The sequence below is a fragment of the Hesperophylax consimilis genome, chromosome 12 (assembly GCF_061612785.1).
Source record: "Hesperophylax consimilis isolate HC1 chromosome 12, BYU_Hcon_1.0, whole genome shotgun sequence".
NCBI classification, from domain to species: domain Eukaryota; kingdom Metazoa; phylum Arthropoda; class Insecta; order Trichoptera; family Limnephilidae; genus Hesperophylax; species Hesperophylax consimilis.
The window spans coordinates 3,591,918-3,611,758 of NC_142847.1; the positions used below are offsets into that span (position 1 = coordinate 3,591,918).

Sequence of the window (19,841 nt, forward strand, 5' to 3'; positions counted from 1 at the left end):
TCGTTTTATTCACCTGTGATTCCAATTGGTTTCTTTTTCACGAAGATGTGAAAATTTCATTTTTTTCGGAAATAGGATATTTTACAAATTGAAATCTTATACATTTCAATTCCATCGCAGTTTCTACGGTACCCCCAGTATCGCCATTCTTATCAAACTATTGGAATGGAACTACAGGAAATGGCTCTAATTATCTTTAGTGTTTAGTGACCTAATCTGAATATCCAGGTACGTCCAATCTCTTGTTCCTTCTTCCCCCCCTATATTCAATCAGTCTCACAAGAATCAGGGTCGGCCCAATGCGGGCGCAATTGGAGCATTCCGTTCCGGGTGCCGAATTGCCCAGGCGCTGATAATACATTACTTAGCAATATTTTTCATAAAAACGGTGATACATGAAAACACGAATTATCTAAATGTTGTTGATTACAACAATCTCCTACTTAGGCGTCTAAGGGTTTTGACAAGGGGCGCCAAAATGTTACTTGCGCCAGGCGGCGTTTAGCGCAGGGCCGGGCCTGACAACAATTCACGAAATTGGGATTCCATCTACTTCTTAACGGAATCTTAATCGGTTGCCTCACTGCCAACCTTATAGTTGTTTAAAAAAAATCAATCGCCTTTTCAATTCATTCAAAAGCCTAGACGTAAAATTAAGTACTAGAAAGTAGGAACTTATTTGTCCTAGTGAAATATATAGGGGTTATAAATAAAAAAAACAAAAGGGGTCCATTATTTATTTGGCATTATTGTCATGCCTTTGTTTTTCACTTTGAAGGAACCCTACCAAACCGTTAATAGGTTAATAACTCTATTCATGCTATACATGTAATGATTTAATAAAGATCTACACTTTATATATGATATATTTAAAGTATGGCTTTACGAATTATATGTAGGTAGTGGCGGCTTGGGACTTTGGAGTGTAGTTTAGACAGGGTCGGCTCAGCAAAACCGCGTCTGGCGCAATTAAATTTTGGCGCCCACTGTCGAATCCAGTAGATGCCTAGGTAGGTGTAAACAATAATATTTCGATGGTCTGTATTTTTGTGTAGAGTGGTTTTTATGAAAGAATTAGCTACACACATGAGGCTCTGAGTAAAAAATCCCTCAGGGCCTATGTCGTCTTAGGGATGCTGTGTGGCCATTGGTGACCGGATAACTCATCAAACTGACAATTCGAATCGCTAGCAGTATACCTACTTACTAGCGATTTTTTTGTTCTAAGTATTTGATAAGATAATAAATGGGACATGTAAAGATAAAATTAAGAAGCTAAAGCCATTTTTCAAACATCTTCCCCTTCACACCGTGGCTTCAAATTGTTGATCGTCAACAAAATGTGGTCATGACAACAGGAAGCAAAGAAAACCGAATTGTCGTTTTGCGGTAAACTGCAGGCAAGACAAGGGAATTTAAAAAATCCAAAATCAACAAATATTATTCTGAGCGCCCGCGGAAAATGTTTCAGATTTTTTTCTGTAGATGAATAGACGCAGTGACAATTTGGCTTGAAGAGAAAGTAGGAGCTAGGAAAAAAGACAGAAAATGAAACGATTTGCTGTTCATCCGATGGACAAAAGACGAAAAAAATGAGGGAATTTTTTACATAGTATTATAAAGAACGCCGAGAAGATGGAGAAAGATTTTTCAAATATTTAAGAATGGGTCAATATGGGTAAATATAAACAGCTCGGAGGGCTTTGAAGCAGAGAATGGACGGTTATCTCGAGAGGTTTTCATCTCGGGGAATGTATAACCTAGTCGAATTTAATGTTTCAAAGACTCAATCACGTTTGATTACTTCTAAAAGAGATCGAAATGACAATCGAGACTCCTTGAATAGAAGCAATCATCCCAACATGCCTTCCATCGATAAACTGGATGCCAGAGTAAAGTTAGCCTCTCAGAAGCAGGGCGTAGGTACTGTATCTACAGGGCCCACAGATACTTTAATAGTAACTTCTAACCTTGCACAAATCACAAGTGCGCCCCACGGTTGAATTTATCAGCCACCTTAGGTCTGACCCCAAAATATCTGAAAAAACCCTCAAAGGAAAAACAGGCGGTCCGTTTGATGGATTCCCCTATCTTAAAAAACGGATTGCAATATTTAGAGCATAGGTGTCGGGTGGGAATGATGTCCTTGTTCTGCCGGTATTTCAATGGAAGATGCTCCAGGAACTAGCGTCATTGATCCCTTCGGAACCGGTGCATCGGGAAACACGCCAGCGCGCGCCCAACATTTGCAGTTGACAAGAGAATGTGTCGTTTCTACCACTTGAGTTCAACAACTCGGCTGTGGAATGATTTTTCGGTTTTTGTGTTTCCCCCTCTTACAATTTAGCCACCTTCAAGACCCAGGTTCGCTCCTCCATTTCCACAAAAAGACCCCACACACAAAATCCCCAAAGATGATATGTTTTAATTTAAAAATGTGTTACAGTTCTTGCCTAATATGATTTGAAACCTTCAAGGCCAGGTTGAAAATGTCAAGAGACCTAAAGTCATCTTGGTCAAACTTGGCCAGCAAGTCCGTTCTGCCACGTTGAATACGTGGTGTCGACTCTGGCTGATTTATAGCGGGTGTCATTAAAATATATATTTTTATGCCATTCGTGAAAGGACCCCATTCCTCCTAGATTGGAAACAATCGTAATGCGTCTCAGATAGCCAATCCATGTGACGATTGAATATCGGGAACTTTTAGTTACTTAACGGGTAGTTTAGATAGTGTAGGTAATGCAATCGAACCCGAGAAGTTTATAACACGACGATGATAACTGATCTAATATGATTAGAAAAGTTTGGGTTCAAATGTGACCCCCAGGTCCCTTATGGATTTCACTGAAGGCAATTTTTATTATTTTTTATTTCTATTCTCGTACATGCATTCTACAGATGATTACAGTGTGACTTTTTAAATTTTTCTTTATTCCGTGCATTGTTTATTAATCATTGTGAATTTTTCGACTACCATGCTCTGCACATGCCCGTGTTGTGGTGGTCGATTATATTTAAGTACATTTAAAATAATTAAACATAGATGATAAGTACCAATAATGTATTATCATTTAAAATATTTCACCATTTAGCATAGTTTAATCGAATTTAATATACAACAGACATACAAAATATTCTAGCGAAGATTGTCCGTCGGTACTGGCCGGTGCCGGCCCGTGTCTATACGGAAACGCTACGCCGTCTTCATACACAATGTATGAAACTAATAAAAAAAAAAAAAAAAAAATAAAAAATAAAAAAAATAAATAAATAAAAAACAATAAGATAGGTTTATCTAAAAGACGCTGTCTAGGATTGCATTTAGTTCAGGTTGAATCTTGCGATCATACATAAAGATAGTTGCCAATAAAAATGTGCGGCGAAAAAATGAAGACAATGTTGGTAGTTCTTATTCGAAGTATGATACAGTTAAAAGTGACCGAGGAGGATAGGGTCCCATTAGCGCAGTTGGTAGAGCATTGTCCCGGAAAGACAAGGGTCCTGGGTTCGTGTCCCAGATGTGACCGTTTCCTTTTCTGATTTTTCTGTTTCAGATTTTCGTTTAAAAATCACTAATATTGTCTTCAATATTTAAATATTACAATTTGAGGTTTTACTCAATAAGTTATTCCGAAAAATAATAATTCATTTCTAGACTTGCAGAAAAAGTCAATAGATGTCGCACATTAAAAAAAAAAAAAAAAAAACAAAAAAACAAAAAAAAACAATAAGATAGGTTTATCTAAAAGACGCTGTCTAGGATTGCATTTAGTTCAGGTTGAATCTTGCGATCATACATAAAGATAGTTGCCAATAAAAATGTGCGGCGAAAAAATGAAGACAATGTTGGTAGTTCTTATTCGAAGTATGATACAGTTAAAAGTGACCGAGGAGGATAGGGTCCCATTAGCGCAGTTGGTAGAGCATTGTCCCGGAAAGACAAGGGTCCTGGGTTCGTGTCCCAGATGTGACCGTTTCCTTTTCTGATTTTTCTGTTTCAGATTTTCGTTTAAAAATCACTAATATTGTCTTCAATATTTAAATATTACAATTTGAGGTTTTACTCAATAAGTTATTCCGAAAAATAATGAAACTAATTGAGCCATGTCTGGTACGCTACGTGTCTGTCACGTTACGTGCCGGTAGATGTGAATAGACCTTTATACATATTCCGGACAAGACATTATGAACCTAGTTACTAATAAATCATTCCCTGTATTTTATGATGTATCTTCCCCATCTAACTAAATTATTTGAAAGGTAGTATCGATCGCGGCCGTATTCTACTAGATATTCAAATATTTAAAATGCATATGAATACAATAAATACAATATGTAGGAAGAAGATCTATAAATACTAAAACTTGAACTATACATTATTCTTCCAAATTTTTTTCCTCGAAATATGTGTATCCAAACAACGGTATGTGCTGTCAAATGAAAACCAGAAATCTAAAATATGAGACAAGCAGGGATGCATTCAGAGATATGCAAAATGGGTACCCAAAACCATTTGAAATGCAAAATGGAAATGGGTCAAAATTTTTCCATTTGAAAATGCAAAATGGAAAATGGTTTTTAGAAAAGCATTTCAAATGCAAAATGCAAAATACCCTTTTTCAAAATGCATTGAAAATGCAAAATGGTTTCTCAGGTCAAACAATAAAATAATTATAGAATTTTTAAACAATTTTGTCATTTAATAATGGATATTAATGTAGAACAAACATATTACATGATGGTAAATCCATAAACACCATGACTACAGATTATGAAACCACAAAAAATTTGCGCAGGACTAATGTTGCCAACGTAAAAACATAGAAACTTAGCAGTTAATATTACAGCGTCATGGCCCCATTTGAATCAGTATTTTTTGTAATGGTATCACTCAATTGCCAGGGCTCCTACCAGGGAGCAACTTGACAAATGTAAATTATCTCTCATAGCGAGGTTGAGGACCGACTGATATTTGGGGCTTATGAAAAAAAGATGAGTGGAGATAGTAGGAAGAATGTTGCAAAAAAGCATTTCGAATGGAAAATGCACTGAGAAAAGCATTTAAAATGCAAAATGCAAAGTGGTTTTTAGAAAAGTATTTAAAATGCAAAATGGAAAATACGAATTTTGCATTTCCATTTGAAATGGATTTATTTGGAATAAAGCACATCTCTGGAAGCATTCATATTATAGGTTCGTCACTCCTGGACACATTTACCCCCACATTCCTACCCACCCTCATACATTTTCCTTTCTTTGAACTTCATTAAAAATACCACCCACACAGCTTCCTCTAAGATGTCTTGCACCACAGATGGATGCATTCATATTATGCGTTTGTCACTCCTGGACACACTTACCCTTACATTCCTATCGACCCCTCATACTTTTTCCTTCTCTGAACTTTCTTATTTTTTTCTCTTCTTTCTTGATTTTTTTAGGTCAACGCAACTATTTTCTTTTTGCAACATTGTTTTCAATATTAGATATGGAGCTTACAAGCAGTTTTCATTGTTCTAATCAAAAATGGAGTGATAAAACTATTTTGAAACCAGTAGTAAAATATAAAACAAGAATCATGTTATGTTACATCTAGTGAGTTTGTAGGTAGTGTGGTGTGGAGTTAGTGTGGACACCAAATTACTTTCTTACCTTACCCTTTTATTTTCGGTCACTATACATCTACTCCCCTTACATTCCGTAGAATCAGCCCCGTCCACCCCATTTCACTTCAGTGAAAAGGATAGAGTACAGTGGGGTGTGCAGTCTTTCACTATTTTCAATGGGGCATGTTATGGTGTATGGAGATTTAGTTCACTGGAACATTGCCAAGTGGCTTGGGCAGAATTGCAAAACGGAATCTTACACATACTTATAGATATATACATAGAATAAAAAAGAAAACTAGAAGTACCTTTCCATATAAATTTGAATGGAAACAAATGTTCCATTAACTAAGTAATTTTTAGTTCTACACGGAGAAAAATGAGTATTGCTATTTTATTAAGAATCTCTTTAAATTATTGGTAATCCGGTTTAAAACGGGTTTTCAGGCCCTTAACGAATGAATTTATAGGTTTCCTGATAAACTTTTATAAAATACGAATCTGCTGAAAAACGATGTTGGAAAACATGTTCATTCAAATCCTAATATTCTCGCATTTCGGCAAATGCAGGTGCGTGAACAAATGTTCCGATATATTCCTGTAATGTAACATTTCTCCTTGTATTAACTTCGTGCAATATGTAATGTGTTGTAATTGGACATGGTACGTTAGTAAATAAATAAATATTAGGAATTTATCAAAAGTTTATCAGGAAACGGTCTGCAGTCCCGCATTTAACATTTTTTCCGTGTAGACCATTTAGCACACGGTCTGTCTTTCTCGCACTTGTCTGAAATTGAATATCGTCATTTCAATTGAATTTCGGAAACCTAATGAAAGATAGTTTTGTATGGATATAGGCTCCTTTAGGCCTATAATCACTTCTCGTGTTTTTCTTTATTCTAGGGATGTATATTAGAGTAAAATCTCTTATTAGTTTCTATACAGATTCTCTTATTTTGAAATGCTTGTTCTTATTTAAATGGCTATTAAAATGAGATTTTAACAACCAAGCTCCACAGACCATGATGAAAATATCAACGCGGACTCTAAATATTTTTTGAAAATTCCATAAAACGGGTTTTGTTAAATTTCTGCTTTAGAATTAATTGAACGTTTTTTTTTTTTTTTTTTTTTTTTTATTAAATATCAAAAATAATATACAAAAATCAAAAAGTCCCAATAAACTACTTTAAAGTAGTTTGTCATTGGGTGCTTTTAACTTAAACAGATTATATCAAATGTATACATTCATATCATGAGAGGTGTAATACAATAAAAATAAAATCAAAAAACAATTAAAGCGTATGCAGTTAGAAATAGTTTGTATTAGAGTCTAGTACAAACTATTTCTTTCAGCTAGCCAATTTTTCAACAAAAAATTTCTTTTTATATTTGTACATTTTTTTATTTCTGCAGGTAACATATTTAAACAATTTGGTATCATGTAGTCTAGCGTTCTTTTTCCATATTTGTTTACATGCTTTGGTACGATTAGTCCTTCATTTAATGTAAATCGAGTATTGTAAGTGTGTTCCAGTCTATTTATGTACATAGGGCTATTTATGTGCTGAAAAATTATTTTATACCACATAATTGCTCTTACCGAGAGGATTTTCAGATTTTGATAAAGGTGTGGAACATTATGCCTTTGTTCATATAAACTTTTATGAGCTAATAATTTAACAAGAGAATTTTGAACTGCTTGAACATGATTTATATTTGTTTTAGAGGAAAATCCCCAAGCTGTAATTCCATACCTTATGATAGATTCAGCTAGTGATAAATAAATTATTCGAAGTGTGCATATTGGAACATAAAATTTTAATTTATATAATCTACTAATAATAGATCTCAGTCGTTCACAGACTTTATTTATCTGTAAATCCCATTTGAAAAAACAATCAATAATAACACCTAAATAAACATATTTTTTAACCAGTTCAATATTTTCACATGTACACAACGCAGGGATACCAACATGTAGGCAATCTGAATTGTGTGTTTTAATTTCGGGTATAATAGTATTTACCTTGGCATTGGGTGATCTAATGTGTATCAATTTAGTTTTTTTTGCATTTATGATTAGGCCAGAGTCGTGAGACCATTTTAAAAGTTCAATGTAATCTTTTTGTAAAAGTTCAATACATAATTGCAAATCACTGCAAGAAATTGTTGGTATATATATACATGGTGTCCGGATACTAGTGGTACCTACATGTGGAATACTGGTGAATTTAAAACACACGGAGAACCTAAAAAAATTTTTAAATCGATCTGAGCAATTCGATTATTTTTGAATACTTATTTTTTTTAGCAACTAGCAGTTAAAATATAGGGTTTTCCAATAAGAGGTGTTATTTTGAATAGCCCGCTATTTCGGTAGAATAGATGTTACTTTTGAAGCTGTCATTTTTTGACATTTGACAAGTAGAAACTACGCCACTAATAAAACTGGAACGATACACGCTTAAATTATTAAAATTCACTTGAGTGAATCAAATGCAAATCATCTTGAGTGATGAGGCCCATTTCCACCTCGGTGGCTTCGTCAACAAGCAAAATTGTCGCATCTGGGGCTCGGAAAACCTAAGAGTTATTGTTGAAAAGACTGCCTATCCTCAACGTGTGACTGTTTGGTGCGGTTTATGGTCCGACGGAGTCATTGGACCTTACTTTTTCGAAAATGAGGCTGGAGCAACAGTTACGGTGAATAGATTGCGCTATCGAGAGATGATTAATGATTTTTTATGGCCGGAATTGGATGGTATTGATGTGGAAAACGTTTACTTTCAACAAAACGGCGCTACGTGCCACACAAGCAACGAAACCATTGATCTTTTACCGGAAAAATATCCAAATAACACCTCTTTATTTTTAACATTTTTAAAGATACTAGACAGCTGATTGACGATCGATTTTTATTTTCAAATTTGATCTAAAAAATTCCAGCTTAAAACGTAATCGACTCTAAATGTCATAAAATAAATGATTAAAATTATTTCCCACATGTAATTTATTTCACCACTAGTTTCCCGGCACCTTGTATATCGTATCAAATTATACTAATTTATCGCATCAACTAAAATTTTCTATTTGATTCTTTCATCTAGTCAGTGACTTATTATATTCTCGAATTATTGTCTTGAAAAAAATCTAGACATTTATTCCAATCGTGTAAATTTAATCTTACGCCAGGAAAAGAGGTATATATTTTTCGTGTATATAAATATTTCAGATCCACGTAATCCATCGTTAATTTAAATTTTCAATACATAATGGGTCTCAATTAATATTCCAATACGAAATGGGTTTCACCACTTTCATAATAGTATTGACAGTTAGATAGAACGATAGGCATTTTGCAAATATTATTTTTAAGGTTAAACGCAACGCTCGTTGTATTCTACGTGTTCACAGATGGCGTTAATTAATTAATTTGGTTAAAATACGCTTTTGCAAGGTATTGCTTTACAGTATTAAGACAAATTATTTGTTTGCGCCCTCATATCCGCAATATGAATATGAATAAATAGTTTTGTCCATATAAAAACTCAATTCTATCGAGAAAGGCATACAAATACAATATTGGATTGAATCATCGGTAAAATATTGTATTTGTGTGCCTTTCTCGAAAGAATTTAGTCTTTAAACGAACAAAACTATTGATTCATATTCATATTGCGTATATACGGGCGCAAACAAATGATTTGTCTTAATATTGTAAAGCAATACCTTGCAAAAGCGTATTTAAACAAAATTAATTAATTAACGCCATCTGTGAACACGTAGAATACAACGAGCGTTGCGTTTAACCTTAATTAATTTATTTTATATTTATTGTTTCAGAATAAACACGCAAGATGTCACTAGTGGTCTCGCTTCACAACGATATGAAGCACCGGTGACGGTTGTACAAGACAGCCGGCAGGGCGCGCTGGTTCATAGGCAGTGTGGAACCAAACCAAAATGAAAATTAAATTATTATAAAATAATATTATTTTAAAACCTAACCCAATAAAAATCCACAATGGAAAGAAAAAAATTATAAGATATTTTCCACCTTATTACTTATTTATGTGTTCAATAAAAATATCATGGTCGATAATGTTGTTAAAACATGTAGTTGTTTACATAGATCAATTAATAATATCAGGCTTACCAAAAAACGCTTCATCTTTGAGGACAACATGTTGACATCATCTGAGGGCTATTATTTTCAAAAATACTGAAATTACGACTGGCTTCTAATCTAATTTGAAATCTAATTGCAATTCAACTGAACAAACTCAATCAACACAATTCAAACACAAAAAAATGTTTCTAACAGCCTCATGAAGTTCCATCTAACTAACTAAAATCCAATCCAAGTCCATAAAATCAGATCCAAACAAGCCACTAAAAAAACCAATTCAACCCCATGAAAGCCAACAATAAATTGCAAAACTCCAATCCAATCCCAGAAGTATCAACATAAATTCAATAATACCTCCATAAAGTTCAAACCTACCCCTTGAAATCATTTCAAACCCATAAAGTCCAAGCCAACTCTAAAAATTTTATCCAACCCAAGCAAGCAAATCCAAGCCCGTCATAAACATAAACTCCTGGTGAATTCAAGTGTAATCCAACTAAATAAACCCTAATTCATCCAAAGTAACATGTCCCTATGGCTGTCCGGGCTCGGCCGCGTGCCCGATTTGGCCACCACGACCGCCGCGGCCGTGTCCACCAACACGTCTATGGAGTCGGGCATCGAGGCGGGGCCCATCCCGACCATCACGGGCTCGCTGGGATCAGGCACGCGAGGATCGCTGGGCACCATCTCGCGGGTCGGCATGGACAACGAGCCCATGTATGACACGGATCACACGGACCTCGGGTCGGATGTGGATGAGGCGGAGATCAGAAGGGAGCTACTTAATGATGTGAGTATAATAAAGACCTTCTAACCTCCCTCTAAAACCCTTTAACTAGTATGTCAGTAGGCTTGTGGTATGCATGACCGGCCTGGCCATGTTCACTAACACGTCTATGGAGTCAGGCTTCGAGACGGGGCCATACCGACCATTATCGAGCGAGTTGACGTGAATCCCTGAGGTAAAGGATTTCCCTCGTGGCCTATGTCATCTAGGCAGCGGTACCCATACCGCCTCCCAAATGTGAGTTGATGTGAGATGATGTGAGTTAATGTGAGTTGATGTGAGTTAATGTTAGTTGATGTGAGTTGATGTGAGTTGATGTGAGTTGATATGAGTTGGTGTGGTTTTTATTGATTGATTAGCCAGTTAGGTTATCAGAGGAAACATTGGTGGCGCAACTATGGCAACCGAAGATGTAAAAACCAAACATGTAACAATCTTATAACAGGTATGATTAGAGATTTTGACGGCCAAAAGTATTATAGTGATTTATTTACAATATTATTATTATTTACAATTTACATTAGGTAAAATGTGTAATTACACATCTGCCCTGATTACACATCTGCCTTGATGATGCACAGAGCAAAATAAGAATAGCTGTTTTATTAAAATATCTTCAAATTATTCGTAATCCGGTTAAGGCCGTTTCCCGATAAACTTTTAGTACATTCCTAATATATCGGAACACTTGTTCATGCACCTGCACCTTGCCTTGATAATATAAAATGACGAAATGCGAAATTATTGAGATTTTTATTTTATACTATTGTGATAAAAAATCCTCTTTTACTAAAATTTTAACAGGAAATCTATCAATTCATTAGGTAAGGGCCTGCAACCCAGTTTTTAACCGGATTATGTATAATTTTAAGATATTCTAAATAAATTATCAATATTTTATATCAGTAAGTTTTCTCCATGTGTACACTGTAATGCTGTCCGAAACGTTGGCTGAAGAAGGAGCTAGCGAAACACGGCATAATACCCCAAAAATAAATCACTTTAATGGAACAATCATTTTTGATGATTGAACCCTACACGGAATGATAATACAAATAGTATTATCATATTATTTTATAATTATACAATTTTTCCCGGGAAGCATTTATTGGATAACCAATACGGTTGAGCGAGACCTTTTGACCTCTCCAGCCAGACTCTCTCGATCCATCGCCTTGCACCGCAGTGAGAGGGATGGATTCTTACGTGTGTCACTCCTGGACACATTGAACCCAGATTCCTCCCCACCCTTCAAACATTTTTCATTTCCAGAACATCCTCACCTTACTTTCCTAAAAATACCCTTCACACAGCATCCCCAAAGATGATATATACCTTTTTTTCTTCAGGCTTCCTGAATGGAGCTAATCATAATGGATAGAGGGAATAAAATAATGGAGATAACTTTCTAAAAATTTAATTTTTTTCTTTTTCTTGTTTCAGAAATGGCGTGTTTTATTCGATAAGGTGAGTTGCACTTTGCGAAAATATTATCAAAGTTTATATTTAATCGAAGTTGCTCTAAAATTATTATTTATATATTTATAAAAAATAATATTGTATTCTAGTACGACCCAGAAGGATTTGGGGAAATTCCTTGGGTGGACTTCCTGAAAGCGCTGAAAACCCCTGAACTACAGGCTCACATTCCCAGCAATAAAAGAGATGTAAGTTAAAAGTTTATCAAATCCGTTAAAATTCACAAATTTAATTAAATTAATTTCATGAAATAATTATTTTTATATCTTTCAAGGTGTTACTGGAGAAAGCGAGACAGTCTAAAGCCTCCGCGATCACATTTCAAGATTTTGTGAACACGGTGAGTCATTATTATTATTTTTTAAATAGTTAAGGTTAAACGCAACGCTCGTTGTATTCTACGTGTTCACAGATGGCGTTAATTAATTAATTTTGTTTAAATACGCTTTTGCAAGGTATTGCTTTACAATATTAAGACAAATTATTTGTTTGCGCCCTCATATACGCAATATGAATATGAATAAATAGTTTTGTCCATATAAAAACTCAATTCTATCGAGAAAGGCATACAAATACAATATTTTACCGATGATTCAATCCAATATTGTATTTGTATGCCTTTCTCGATAGAATTGAGTTTTTATATGGACAAAACTATTTATTCATATTCATATTGCGTATATGAGGGCGCAAACAAATAATTTGTCTTAATATTGTAAAGCAATACCTTGCAAAAACGTATTTAAACGAAATTAATTAATTAACGCCATCTGTGAACACGTAGAATACAACGAGCGTTGCGTTTAACCTTAATGAGTAAAACCTTAAATTGTAATATTTAATTACTGAACACAATTTTAGCGATCCTTAAAGGAATATTTGAAACAGAAATATCAGAAAAATATAAAGTCACATCTAGGACATGAAGCCAGGAAGACGAAGGTCCTGGGTCCTAGATGTGACCGTATCTTTTTCTAATTTTTCTGTTTCAAATATTCCGTCAAGGATCGCTAATATTGTTTCAAATATTCTACATTTGAAAAAATAATCAATTACTTTCGGTTATAACTAACCTTCTTCAGGACCGTAAAAATGTCAACTAAATTAAGTATGGACATTAACAGATTTATTCAGGACATTTATATATATACAGGGTGTCCGGGGATAAAGTGGGCTAACTTCGGGGGGTGATTCTACATGAAAGTGCAAGTAAAAAAGATGAATAACTTTGAAGGTGTTTTTAGGCAAGACAGTTGATTTTTTTGTGTGGGAAAATAATTATACTTTAAAGGAAAATATTTTTGTTTGGGAAAATATACACCCTGTGTATATATATGCATAAAGAGTTAAGAATAAGAAGGGAGAGAAAAAATATTAGAGGGGGACAGGACATCAGAGCGTGGTTGGTATCTAAGTGGGAGGGGAGTAGGTGAGTAGGGAGAAAGGGAACAGCTTTAAAATTGAACTTTTGGATAATTCCTCGCTCGACCTAGTTTGTAATTGTATTTTTTTTTAAATTACCCCCCTTCCTCTCTCCCTAAAGGGGTGCTCCACCAATTTCATTTATACTGCCAAGCTAAATATACGACCAAAATTTCGTGACTGCACGAATTTTGTCATTTATCAAACCATATTTTACTTGTATTAATGAAAATACCAACCTCTGATTGGGCGATTTTATAATTCCTACGGCTACGGCATGGCGACGGCACGGCGACGGCACGGCTACTGCACGGCGACGGCACGGCGACGGCACGGCGACTTCACCGGCAATGGCGTTTCACCTATTAAATTCGTGTTAGGTAGATGCACAAACAATGATTACATTTTTCTTTTAGGGGAAGCAGAATGCTTACACCGTTTGTCTCATTTTCAACAGCTCTTTGCAAAGAACTGAAGCATTATTGTGAAAAAGAACGTATGATTTTGTTTTCTATGTGTCGTTGCCGTGCAGTATGCAGTATCCACAAGAAGTATAAAGTCCCCATTGGGTCAATTCCATTTCAAAAACTCAGCTCAATCAAATAATGTAGAATTTAACAAAATATGTAGTCTTACCGTTTCACATTTAACGGAAACTAAGCATATGAAGTTGCTGTCTTTATCAGCAAACATATATTATTTCCAGCAGTAATGATAGGTATCAGTAATTATTTTAGTTACCAGTAATTGAGTAGTCCTGCACGAAACTTCATCCGAGTTCCCCCGTTATGCTAATGAGTACCTACTCACGAGTATGTGGCTTTATGATATATGTTGACTGTCTACAGGAGCTAACATCAACAGATGATAAATGAAAAGAATGCAGACAGACGTTGATGCAAAAACTACATTTTGCATTTCATTCTTCTTTCAGAGCCGGAGCTGTGAGAATTTAAATTAGTAATTTTTTGTTTTCTAAAGCAAACCAAAATCCAACAATTATTTTAAGACGATAGGCGATGCAATGGGATAGCAATGCAAAATCACCTCTTTGTAAATTTAATCGCTTAGAAATTTTATAGAGGCTTTGATTGATACAGAGACTACAGCACGTCTTGCCATTTACTATAAACCAGCATTTAAGTCCAGAAAAAGACAAAAAAAATGCTCTGAAGTGCAAAATCTTCTACTTGCGAACCCTCTTTCGGATACGGTTTTATTGTATATTGTTGCAAATTAAGTTCTTTTAGTTATGTCAGAATGTTTTTGAAATATTTGTTGCTGAACTTCACAGAAAAATATAACATGCATTTTGGCGATTTTTTTACTTAATAAAAGTAAGGCGGACGACATTAAGCGGGAATTTCAACCTTATCTCCACCTGCATAAGAATTAATTAATTTCGCTCTATTACTAATGTTATACCTCAAGGTGGATCGTCTTTTAAGCAACACCTAACCTCTTGACAACGCTTTTTTGTTACCAAACACAATGTTTTGTTTATAACTTTTTTTGTTACCAAACACAATTTTTTGTTTATAACTTTTTTGTTACCAAACACAATGTTTTGTTTATTCTGATAAGAAAACATAATATCAGCTTGTCCAGCAAAAAAATGATAGATGAAGACAAGATTAGCCATAATTCGAGTTAATTCATTACTGAAGATGGATTGTTTCACAGAATTCGAACAATTCATGAAATTTAAAATTCAAGTTTCGACAAAATTCTTTTTAGTTCTGTTATTATTTCATTGTGGGCCTGTTGTTTCACAAAATTTGAATGGGACTTTCACAGAACTTAGATATTAACTTTGAAATTTGATAAAATTGTTCGAATTCTGTGACATTACCCGTTTCAAACATTTGTAAGGTTTAGTAATTAAAATATGATATTGATTTCGAATACACACCTGATATTTTTTAAATAACGTTACCGATTATTGCATTATGAAGTGCAGACCATGACTGCATCGCTAAAATGCACCGATGGGTGTAAAAACTGGGACACCCTGTCCTATGCTCTCGGTACCTACTGCGCCGAGTGCAATATGTCCCCATTGTTGCGTGGACTCTTGGCACACCTGTTTCTTGGGAAAGCAGTTGTTTAATGTAAGGTGAAACAAGGAGTTAAACAAGTTTACATTTTTGAAGCTTTTCCTACCCTTTTTGTAACGATTTTAATTAAACTTATTTATTTTAACCTTCCACGTGCCAAGGTGCAAAACTAAACTGGTGTTACCACGAGGTTTCACTGAGATACCCTACGCATTTTATCACTATATCATTATCATTTTATCATTTTATCGTCCCTATCCGACCACAATTGGAGCAGTGCGCTCCGGGCCAAGGCGCTGATATTACCTAACACCAAATGGTCCTAACACATCAACCCTTAAGATTATTTTTCATAATAACGGCGCTACATCCGAATATTACTGATTACAAGGGGCGCCAAAATTTTACTCGCGCCAGGCGCCGATTGGCTCAGGACCGGCCCTGACTATGTTTATAGGTTTTGTAGAAATATATATAATGCCAATCTATAGCTATATATCTAGATTACATAAATAAAAATTTAAATGTTCGTTTGTTCAAAATCTTAAATTTCCAAAAGTTCTTCACCGATTGCTTTGAAATTTTGACACAACTTGGCATTCGAATACGCGTCTGTTTTTATATATACCTATATATAGATAGATATAGATGTCACCTGTGACTGGTAAAAACATGATTATTATTAAAAAACAGCGCCATCTGTTTGACTAACATATATATTTTTTAAACAGCACCATCCGTTAGACGTTAATTGTTTCTCTATCTGCACGGACAGACGGAGCCACAGCAATACGTGAAAGAGAGTAATTTCAGAGGTTTTAAGATTTAAAAAAGTCAATTATTCGCGAATGGTATTTTCCTAGATACTAAAAACATTTTTTCAGTACGTTAATCATTCCCACTTTGATCCATCACTTAAAATTTGGGTGCTTTTAAACTTTTTTCGTTAGTATATCATTCTAGAAAGCACAGAATCTCCGTAAGGACCAGATCCCTCAATTAAAAGAAACGGCTGCGCGACATTTTTCATACAAAACCTATTAAAAGAAACGGCTGCGCGACATTTTTCATACAAAAATTACTAAAAGAAACGGCTACGCGACATTTTCCATACAAAACTTATTAAAAGAAACGGCTGCGCGACGTTTTTTATACAAAACTTATTTTTAGATTTCAAGCTAATATTAATAGCCAACCAAACTGAATATATTTTTTAAATCAAAAAGTATAGAAAATATCTAATACGGATGTGAATTTTTTATTTATTTGTGTTCCCAATTTTATGAAATACAGTTCATTGAAGATTCCGATTTTTCATGATTTCTTACATATAAAACAATTTCACAAATGCTACAGAACAGAAAACAGTAAGAATTACATAAAATGAAAGTTAGAGTTACACAAATGCTTAAATAGTATATCAGAGAGTAATAAATAAATAAAATAATTAATAACTTTTTATTACCATTTTCACCAATTTATGTTATTAACCAATACATTATTAAAAATTTTTAACTATTATTAATAATATAACATAAATTGGCTAAAACATTATTAATAATAGTTAATTTTACTAATACATTATTAATAAAAATTTACTATTATTAAGTATTTTAAAATGCGATTAACTATTACATTATTAACTATTATTTATTAATAATGTAATAGTTAATAATATAAATACGATTAACTATTGTTAACTACTGTTAAATATTGTAAAGTGTTATTAGATACTATACTATTATGAAATATTATTGACCATAATTAACTGTTGTATTAACTTTAGTAACTATTATTAACCAGTATCGACTGGTACTAACTATTATCCACTATTATTAACTCTGGTAACTATTATTAACTAGTATCGAGTGTAATTAATTCTTATCAACTCTTATTAACTATTAACAATTTCAACGTTTATTATTAATTATCAAAGTTATTATCAATAGTAGTACCTACTAGGAACGTAAGATATTATTCCCACGAGGAAAATCATTTCTCCTGTCATAAATATTTACGATAATTAATGAAGAGATAAACAAACATGGAATAATTCACTGTCTACTTTCGGGAATAAAGGATTTTAATGTTTCGCCGCCAAAAGATGTTCCATATTCAAATATGGACCTCCGACCTCTTCCAAATTTGAATTTAATAACGAGGGTCGATTAAAGGCTGACTCCTGAGATATTTCATCTTCCTACCAAACGTAGGCGCCCCTGGACGCGAACATCGCATTCAATTAACGACTTTCAATTCATCCAATATAATAACGAAGTACGTCTATTTTCGGGTGAATATAAGTTTTGGACAGGACAGTGGCGCCAAATAAAGAAAGTTAACATCAATAAACATTTTTATTAGAAATAAGTCTGCTAAAAAGGGAATCAAAATAGCAACTTTAGGTTAAGTTTCGTTTTAAAAATGATTCCAGATAGTGCACCCGTACCACCCAATTATAACATATTATTAAAAATACAGTGTGTGGCAAGCCTACGCACGACGGAAGTGAAACTTTTACTATTCTTCTCTCTCTCTTTTCATTTCATTCTCTCTTTTTTTCTGTCTATTGATATATTTATAAGTAGCATGTGATAAAAAAAAAAAGTTATAAAAATATGGGATTCGAACCAGGGTCCTGCATAACGAGTGTCGAACGTTCTGCCTCTAGACCGCGATGAGAAGTATCTCGCGCGACGAGAACCGCGTATACAAAGTGTACTCCTCAATTGACTTGACAAATTTTCGTTTTTAAACACGGAAAATGAATAATATCACATAACGTCTCGTTAACGCTTTATATAGGGTCAAATCGAAGATTTATTGGCAGTGTGAAGTCATATCTGTCGTTTTTCAAAATATTTCCGTATATTTGTCCGTTTTGGAAAAGATCTATCGTGTTTTAACAGTCTCATACCCGTATGGAGTCTGAATTTGAAAAACATTTCTAAATTTTGAATGCCTCACTTACGGCTGTGTTTTTTACTAAAAAAACTTGTTACGCACGTCTGCGAGGGTAATTAGTCGCGTTATCGGCCTTGATTAGTAATTTTAATGATTCAAAATAAAAATAATTAATCAAAATACCGAGCAACTCTACCGGCTCGATTTGTAAGCTATATTTCGACCAAAATATCTAAAAGTCGCAGCACGAGAGCATTTTATCACTTTTCCTCGTATTAAAAAAATCACAAAAAGAAAAAAAAATGTTAAAGCGGGGATCGAACCTCGGTTCTTCACTACGATAGTCGGGCGCTCTGCCTCTAGACCGCGAAGCTGAGTTTGGAGAGTGACCTAAACTAGGTATATAATATTAGCTAGGCTCCTATAGCGAAATGATCACGGTTTTTCGTGACGGTCATGAGTCGGTTTTACTCCGGTCCTCGAAAATGCATAACGCGCGTAAAGAAGTTTCTATCAATAAAAAAAAAATTAAATGCATCTCAACAAATCATGAAATAAAACAAGACATCGAAAAATAAAAAGATAACGGTCTCAACTGGGAATCGAACCCACGATCTTTGTCTTACCAGAAGAACGTCTTTAACCACTCGACCACTGGAACCTAATTACTATACGAACATTTTTTTCTGTCTCATATCTCAAATAGGTATCTCATATAAATTAAAATCGAATGTGTTTATCTGAGACACTATCTAGGTTACAAACCCTATCAGACCCTACATTTCGGAGGCAATGTTCGTAACACTGTTCGTGACACTGTTCGTGATACTGTTCGTGACACTGTTAGTGACACTGTTCATGACACTGTTCGTGACACTGTTCGTGACACTGTTACCCAACGTCATTCTGCCAGAGCGCGCAAGCTCACATTTTGGCTTGGGATGACTATTGCAGGTAATTTTCCACTCCCTGAACGATGGGTTCACCATACTTACAGGGAGAAAAAATTTCCTGTTATAAAAGTGATACCATGCCAATTTCCTGAAAAACTATTAGTCATTCAGATTATATCGAGAAAACGTGTTCTTTTCTTAATAAATGTCTTGACGGAATGTGACAATATCAGTATTTCAATATTAATATCAGTATATGTATGAACACATGTTCCGCCGCCCTCATAAAACATTCGCTTTTAACTAATACTTTGTTAGGAACTTTATCAATTAATTTTTTAAAGTCCTATAGTCCTATTTTTAACAGGAAGACGAATAATAATACCAGATTTTTTTTATAAATTAACAGAATTTTATATCAGTAAGTTTTATATCTCCGTGTCCGCTTGAACTGGCAGGTAAATTAGGTGCAAAGGTTTTAATGATGAATTAAGATGATATCTGCTGAACTATCTATCTTTGAAATAGCCCATTGTAATGCTCCAAATGTAA

General features: G+C 34.4%; 1 protein-coding gene across 1 annotated transcript; it reads left to right on the top strand.

The window, feature by feature from the left end:
• The first annotated feature begins 9,772 nt into the window (after positions 1-9,772).
• LOC149419018 (uncharacterized) lies at positions 9,773-19,341 on the top strand. Its single transcript, XM_089637920.1, has 5 exons — positions 9,773-10,537; positions 11,978-12,001; positions 12,103-12,201; positions 12,288-12,353; positions 19,153-19,341. Exons 1-5 carry the CDS (start codon positions 10,271-10,273, stop codon positions 19,339-19,341), a joined length of 645 nt encoding a protein of 214 aa, XP_089494046.1. The 5' UTR covers positions 9,773-10,270.
• Positions 19,342-19,841: the final 500 nt, after the last annotated feature.